This window comes from Triticum urartu, chromosome 3 (assembly GCF_003073215.2).
Source record: "Triticum urartu cultivar G1812 chromosome 3, Tu2.1, whole genome shotgun sequence".
NCBI classification, from domain to species: Eukaryota; Viridiplantae; Streptophyta; class Magnoliopsida; order Poales; family Poaceae; genus Triticum; species Triticum urartu.
The window spans coordinates 434,912,897-434,921,446 of NC_053024.1; the positions used below are offsets into that span (position 1 = coordinate 434,912,897).

The 8,550-nt window shown below is 47.7% G+C and overlaps 1 protein-coding gene across 1 annotated transcript; it reads right to left on the reverse strand.

Annotated features, from left to right (window-relative positions):
• Positions 1–222: 222 nt before the first annotated feature.
• On the reverse strand, positions 223–1,438 carry LOC125548440 (protein MIZU-KUSSEI 1-like). The gene has a single exon (XM_048712029.1). It carries the CDS (start codon positions 1,229–1,231, stop codon positions 341–343), a length of 891 nt encoding a protein of 296 aa, XP_048567986.1. The 5' UTR covers positions 1,232–1,438; the 3' UTR covers positions 223–340.
• Positions 1,439–8,550: the final 7,112 nt, after the last annotated feature.

Consider the following 8,550-nt stretch of genomic DNA (forward strand, 5'->3'; position numbering starts at 1 on the left):
CTTCTTATTTTGTATCGAATTTTGACCATAGCTTTGATCAAAAAATGTTAATGGATGTTACGAAAAATTATATCCTTGGATCACATTTGAACATAGTTTTTGATAATGTTATTTTTACTGTGCATAGCTTATATTTTATTAGTTAAAATTATGATCAAAATATGACCCTAAATACTAGGGAACTAATAAATCAGGACGGAAGTAGTATGTACTAGTAGTAGCTCTAATAAACACCACCTGCATTATTAAGGATGCCATAAGAGGGGCTACATAAAACACAAGGAACAAGAAAAACAGTTCAAAGCACGCACGACACTCCCAGCAAACTGCAAACGCGGGATCAAACTCTAAGAAGGTAGACGCTAAGCTCGGGGCCGACGCTGTTGGCATTGCTGCCGCTGTCCGGGTTGATCATGTAGAATGCCTCCGAGTCGCGCGAGCCCACCACGCGCTCGAACCGCGCGCGCATGTACATGACGTCGCCCTCGCCGCCACCGCATGACGCCGGTATGACCCCGGCCCCCATGGACACGGGCTCCAGCGCGCGCAGCACCCGCCAGTCTGCGGCCCCGCACTCGCGCCGCACCGCGTACCCGCATCCCTTGCCGTTGCAGTAGGCGCGCCACACCGTCTCCTCCAGCAGCTTCCTGCCCGCGCCGGCGCCCGCGCCAGCAGTGGTGCCGGGGAATGCGGAGGCGCCCTTGGAGCGCTCGCACTCGAGTGCGATGCGCACGAGGCCCGAGGCCATCTCGCGAACTAGCGACGCCGTGGGCGCGGTCAGCTCCAGCAGCAGCGCCGGGCACGCGCGCGGGTCGACCTGGAACGCGAGGTGGACGTGGCCGCGACGGTGCCCGTACAGCGTGCCGGTAAGCCGCGAGCCGAGGCCGACCTGCCGGTGCCGGCCGGAGATTGCCGCTGCCAGCACCGTGCGCAGGCGCGACACGGCCGTGCGGCCCGGCCTAGTATTCTTGCGGTGCTGCTTGAGCGGCTTGGGCGGGGGAGACACGAAGTCCTCCGAGTGGAAGGACCGGCAGGCGGAGGAGAAAGCCAAGGACGCCTCCTCGTCGTCCTCGGCATGCTTATCCGAGCTGATCTTGACGAAACCTTCCTCCGCGGCGGCGGTGCTAGTGGCGCCATGGCTGCTGCTCTTGCCGAGAACCGGCCACTTGAAGTGCCTCCGGGAGAAGGAGAAGGAGGACTCGTGGGGGCTTCTCTCCATGATGTTTCTCATGGTATGGTTTCTTGCAGAAGCTGCTGTCTATTGCGCGCCGGCTGTGTGTGCCTATGTATGGAGGATGATAGACGGAAGGAATGGGGTTTTGTACTGTGAGGGGAAACTGGTGAGCAGAACCCACCAAACTGAGCAGACAGGAGAGAAGAGAAGAGAAGAGAAGCGTGTGTGTGAGCTCTGTCTTGTTTCCCCCTTGTTTCTGGCTTGGCTCTGTTGTGTGTTGTTGTGTCTCGAGGTCGAGGAGGAAATGGAACACAGGCTGCGGTGAGTCTGTGCCTCTGCGGTCAGGCCCGGCACCGGCAGGCAAGCAGGCACGCAGGCACACAGGAGAAACGAGTGCTGTAGCGTTTTCGATTAAGTGCTGTAGCATTTGATAAATGAAATTCATACTCACCTCCAGACACCCTTTATCGAAAAAAAACTGACTAAGAAAAAGTTGTACTGCATCTCTGCGTCTGAAGTAAAAAAACGCAGGCAGCCAGAACTGCGGGGATACAAGTATGGATTTGTCCAACTAATCGTACATCAGTACGTGTACGTGGAGTAGATTACAGAGATGTGGTGCGAGCGAGTAGGTTGGTTTGCCTGCATTGCGCTGTGCCCCTTCACTCTCAGAGTTGACAAACTGTGCCCAGCTAAGCTGGTCCGTCCATGCCCCATGTCAACTGTGTGCAAATGCTGCAAACGGTGTCACTAGTTTGACCGGTAACTAAATCTCTGGACACCATACGCGAAACATGGCAACCAGATAATGAACCAGCCAACAATGTAGGTGAATTCCAGTTGAGCATGAAGATTTGGGCGACAACGTTTTGCATTAGTAGGTGGCACGGTGCTGACTATTTCTCTCACATTGCTTGCATCCCGCTGTAACGTGCTTTACACCGGGATACTCTTGAGAAACTTGTGCCAGGTGTCTTGCGTGGGCGTGACCGAGAGCGAAGTTAACTCGATGCCTATTCAGGTGCACTAAATAATGCAAGTGTGATCTGAGAGTTGGTTCAGAGACATACGCAGTTTAGCACGTTGAATTTCGCCCGCCCCTGTCTCAAGGCCCAAATGCCTCCAAGCTGCCTCCTGAGAAAAAGGGACATGGAGAAAAGCACAGTGGCGCGACCGAGCTTAGGGTCTCTTTGATTCAAAGGATTTTGATAGGATATTTAAAGAATTAGAATCCTTAGAAATTTTTCCTACATTGGTTGTTTGATTCGTAGGATTGAATCCCGTAGGATTTTTTCCTTAGAATTCATTTGTACTACATTTCACAGGAATTTTAACATCCACTCCAATCTCTTGAAAGAAATCTTTTGTTTTTCCCGTGATACAATCAAACAAACTCAAATGATATAGGGATCCAATAGACATGCCATTTCAATCCTACATTTTTCTTATTTCTGTGTTTTTGCAATCCTATGAATCAAAGAGGCCCTTAATCTGTCCCCGCAATGACGCTCAAATCATGACGGCGGCCCGGGTGTGGATGTGGATTGCTTGAAGGGAAACGGAAACACATCCAGGCACTGTTTGTCGCTGCACACATTGTAAAGGACTAGAGCTTGAACTTGTGCGAATGAAACGAGGAAAAGGAGACGACAAAGGCAGCTGTGTTTTCCACCCCTTGTGATCCGTGCGGTCGATAGGACAGAGCAACACGGTAAACAAAGCAGCAAACTTTTTTCTTTTCTTAAAGGATAGTCACGGAAGACATAGCAAGCACCGAAAAGTGCAAGTAGAGGCTGAGCTCCATAGAAATCTTTTCTTTTTCAGCAAAAGAACTTTTTCTACACCTTAAAAAATTCTGAAAGAAGTAATGTAGACATATATTTGTAGTATACATGCATAAAATTTCATAAACATATATTCATATGGGATGTACACAAAAAAGGAAAATGCAGGCATTAAAATGGGCCTTTTCTTTGTTGTATTTGGGCTAGATATTTGTCTTTTTTGTGTAGCATGCAAATAAACAAATTAGTTGATGAAATTTTAAACATATTTGAAAAAAATATTTTTTTTCAAACTTTTAAATATATTTTGATTTTTTTAGAACAAGCTCCATGGAGCTCGGTCTTTGCAATGCCGCACTCTAGCAAGCACATACTAGCAGAAGAGAGTACAATAGCACCAGAGGCCAAAACCATGTCCACCGCCTCGCCCGATTGGCCCAAAATCACCATATTTGACCCTCTGACAAAATATTAGCATGATTTGACCCTTGTTCGAAAGTTTAGCGGCGTTAAGGTATATGGGTTACTGACATAGTCAACGGCGGTAGACCCTGGTCCACGCCCCCTGAACATGCCTACATGGCAAAGTAGCAACGTTATTGACCACGACGGTAGCCTTCGAACCCTACCACCACGACGGTAGCCTTCTAACCCTACCACCACGACCATCGGCGATAGACTCCTCAATGGGTAAGTGGCTGGTGGGCCACCCACCCACCCATTCAGTCTCATTCAATTTTCTTTTCTCATACCCGAGCTAGTGCCTTCTTCCCTCTCCCATCCAAACTCCTCTAAAATTCCACTTAAATTGGAGCCATTTGTTCGATGAATAGGAGGCATTTCTATCCCTTGAGGTAGACTCTCCCATCCTCCATGATTTTGTTGGTTAGAATCGTCTTATTTAATGGCATTGTTAACTTTTGAGCAAACCCTACTTTTGGTGATTTCTCTCAAATCCATTGCAAAAATGGTGGAATGTAGGGTTGTATGAGTTTTATGATGTGTAGTGGGCATTATGGTTGTGGTTTGTAACCAGAACTAAGGTTATGTTTAGGGTTAGGATATGTGCTATTTAATGTCACGATCCGTCGAATACATTAGTTGTGATGTGCTTTGGATATAATGCATTAATAATGTCATGATGCATATAATACATTAGACTTGTCGTTGATCCATTAAGTCGTGTGTCATTATTTTTAGATAACGAGACTTGTTAATGTTCATTATTTGGATAAGGCGGCATTTTTCGGTAACAATGCCGACATTATTGACGACAATCGGAAAAGGGGAAGGTATGATGTTGAAAGAGTAAGGGTCAGGCGTCGCTTCTCGATTTCGTGCCCTCGAAGAACCATTTGCTGAGAAATCCCGTGTTGCAAGAGATTCTGACAATCGAAGCATCTCTTCAAACTTGGATTGGTCCCTGCTTGTATAGTGGATGGACCCGAATGTTAGAGTTAAACTCACAGGAAGGTATGATGTTGGGGTGGGATCAAAATCTCGAATGAAAAATATGCCTAACAATTCAGATTTACATTTGGAGGTACACAAGGAGGCACTTGCATTTTAGAAGTGAGAGCCTCCGGGTCGCTCCTGTTCGGGCGACTCGCGCGGAACACCATTCCTAGACGGCGCCACCAAAATTCCTGCCTACCCCTGCTCCGCCTCCACCGGACGACACCGCACCATGAAGTTGCACGACTGACAGCGGCGGTGGGGACCTGGTGACGGCGCAAGGTGACTCTCGGGCACGATGGAGAGTGGCCATGTGGTTTGACGTGTTGGCATCTTGGCCAGCGCAACGACACGCCGTGGCGGCCTCCTACACCTGGCATCCTGTCCAGTGCATGCGGAGACTCCCTGTCGGTGTCAAAACCGGCGGATCTCGGGTAGGGGGTCCCGAACTGTGCGTCTAAGGTCGATAGTAACAGGAGACAGGGGACACAATGTTTACCCAAGTTCGGGCCCTCTCAATGGAGGTAATACCCTACTTCCTGCTTGGTTGATCTTGATGATATGAGTATTACAAGAGTTGATCTACCACAAGATTGTAGAGGCTAAACCCTAGATGCTAGCCTATGATTATGATTGTTTTTTCTATCGACTAGCCTGACCCTAGTTTATATAATGCACCAAAGGCCTAGGATAACAAGAGTCCTAGCCTAATACGTCGGCGGGGGAGGAGTCCTTCTCTTGACCACCAAGTCTTGTGGAATCTTCCTTGTATGCGGCGGCTGTCCGAACTGGCCCATGAGTATACGGCCATGGGGGTCCTCGGCCCAATCTAACTGACCGGGAGACGGCGTGGTGAGTACCCCCTAGTCCAGGACACTGTTAGTAGCCCCTTGAACCGGTCTTCAAGTTGGGGACGCTCCTCGATTCTTCTGAACTGTTCTTCATCTTCGGTCGTCAGTCTTGAAAACTGGTTCAGCAAATCTTCTTCGACCTTGAGGATCACCAACGTGCATCCGAAGAGTTTATACGTCAGGTATCCGAGGAGCCCCTTTAAGTTTTTGGCCTTTATCAATGCCTTGTTATTTTTATGCCACGCATCGGGTTTGAAGTTGTTCCCGGGTGGCAGCACCCTCTTGCGTCCGAGCTCCAATGCCGGACTGCATTCGAGGTATCTTTTGCAGACGAGCACCAACGTCGGACCGCTTTCGAGCTCCAACGCCGGAATGTATCCGAGCTCCAACGCCGGACTATGTCCAAGCTCCAACGCCGGACTGTATCCGAGCTCCAACGCCGGACTATATCCGAGGTGTCATAAATCACGTTGGTTCAAAAAGGTTGAAGGAGTTTAGCCGAGCTTAATGTCGGAAATGCCCTCTATGGAGCCAGCCACTAGCGCCCGAGCTTTATGTTGGACTGCTTCCGAGGTGGTGCACCACCCCGACTGTGGGCCGATTTTTTGTCAATATTTTTATTGGTACAATTTATTCTCTGCCGAGATATATAGCCAGTAGCCCTCAAGGTGTGTATCGGTCTAAAACCCGAGATGCACCTGAAGGATGACATAAGACCGCTGATCCCAGTAGCCGCTGAGACTCAGGTTGATTTGCAAAATCGGTCTGAGGATCAACTCCTAGCTTGGCAGAATACTTCGGGACACAAAAAGCGGTGTGCAGAGTTCTCGAGACTTAGGTTGGGTGCGTCCGACCAACCTGAGGATCATAATCTCCTCGAAAACTATATTGCACTTAAAATTTCTGCACTGGATTGCCAATGCAGTAGCCCCCGAGACACTGGTCGGGTGGCAACACCAGATCAGGGGATCGATACGCCCCTTTAATATTAGTAAATGATAAGCCCGAAGCCCAGTAGCCCCCGAGCCTTAATGCGGGCACGGGTGACCGAATTAAGGATCGATATCCAGAGTAAAATCACAAATTATGTGTAATGATTCTATGTATCCAAGTACTTTACATCATTAATGCTCGGATCCGCATTTTACAAAACTTTGTTGACCGACCATCGGCTTCCACCTCCTCGGTCAGTAGCCGAGGAGTGTTTGTCCTACTTTATAAAGCGTTTATGAGGGCAAAGATTTACGACAAACAAGGCAATCTAGCCATATGGTTTTATAAACAAAGGTACGCAGAGAGATATGTTATATTACTGTTTAACATAAGAAATGTCTTCCAAAGAAAATAGTCCCGCTATCGGTTCCTTTCTTTGAGTTGTCATGCTAAGCATGATCATGAAACCTCAGCTCTAATGTAAGAGCAAAATATTGAGGATTTTGTTTGGGAGGCCAGTTACTAGCTCCCGGTAGTGTTCGGCGACAGTCGAGGTCAAGCCGTAAACACTTCGGCCAATGTTATGAATGGCCCGTCATTTAACACAGTCATCAGATCGCTGACCAGTTTACGCTTATTGCGACAGTCAGTTTTTGACTTTCTCCACTGAGGTGCTTAACCATGTGAGCTGGAAGCACAATCGCAGTGGTTCTCACTTTGCACACCTAGCCAAACAAAGCGGAACGTAGGAGGCAAGTGCAGGAGCTAGGCAACCCAACTATTGACCGAAGACACAATTCGAAACCGATGCATATTTAGCAATATCCAAGAATGCTTTTGCCAAATCTCTAAAGGTGTCCGGCCTTGCACTGCGAGACTTGTGCTGAAAACACACAAATAGTTTAAAAGTGCCATAAGCTTGGAAAACCAAAAAAACGTCAGTAAAAACTTGACGTCCGAACAAGATCAAGTGTTCGGTGCCAATTCGAAAATTGGTCTTACTTTTGTGCTTCTGTCGTGCATTAATATGACACATCCGATCTCAAGACTTCAAGCGGGTCAGCCTACGGCTGCAGCCTCCTATCCCGATGGCGGAGTGCTGCTCGTTAGACCAGTTTAGCGAACTAAACTCGAGCGGTCACTAGAGAGAAAATGGGTTATCTGGCTATGACCACACACTCGCGTCGAAAAAGGAGTGATAGGAAAAGATTTTGCAACGACTAGGAAGAAAACACATTTACTATAAAACACCTCCTATAGATTTTAAGAGCCTCCAAGTGACTTGGGTAAAAGAATTTTATGTATAATGATTGTATGTACCGAAGTACGTATATCATATATGTGTTCACCCGAACTTTAAACGCGTCTTAACCGACCGTCGGGTTCTCCCTCTTCGGCCAAGGGCCGAAAAGTTTCATGTACACCACCTGTCGAGAGTATCGACGGTGTTTCCGATGACCAGGCAATCAGGCCATAAGGCTGTAACAGACAAAGCGGGCTCAGGGAACTTATGCTATATTTCTAACGAAGTGTAAGAAGCATTTTCGAAGAAAATAGTACCTCCACCGATACCTTTCTTCGGTTGCTCACTGTTACTATGAGACTTGTGCAATAGATTTTTTGTACTCATGAGTTCTGTTGTGTGCCGACCATAATTGAAAACAAAAAGAGCGCTAGCTTTCGGCTTCACCCACTCTGAGGTACTAACTCGGATGACCCGGTAGTAACAATCGCAGAGGTGCTCCCTTTACTCCCTAGCCGAACAATGGGGAACATAGGGATAAGCACAGGAGCGAGGCAACCCAGCTTGCAAATCGCTTAGGTCAATATGGTGCATATTGTGGCGTAATACACGAACAAGGAACGAAGCCGTACAAGTATAATCATATGCAAGAGGAAAAGCTCCATCAAGGGAGCCCCCAAATAAACGGGGTATTTGAATATGCGTGTCACAAACAAAGTTTTGACAAGGAACTTTGTCATAAACAACTTTGTGCCGAAAATTATAATGCTTGGCCGAACCGGACAAAATTTAAAACTGAAAGTTTTTGAGCATGAAAGCAACTTAGTTGGTTAATGTGCTCGATATTGATGACGCGATTCGGGCTTGTGGCGGGATGAAGACGCCCATTGATCTGTGACAGATCTGACAAGGTTCGCAGTCCTCGGCATGGCCGAGGTCCCAGCCCCCAGGCCCGAGGTGTCCGAGCAAGGAGTTCGGCACTCCGGAGTAGTGACCACCTAACGCAGTCAAAATCGATTACCTGCACACATAAAACAATGCGGTCCAGGAAATAATAATAATATATATATAATCCTTGCATAATTGCTTTACGCAAAAATAATTTATTTA

Coding starts and splice junctions, on each gene's coding strand:
- LOC125548440 (XM_048712029.1), bottom strand. CDS start 1,231: ATGAGAAACATCATGGAGAGAAGCCCCCACGAGTCCTCCTTCTCCTTC.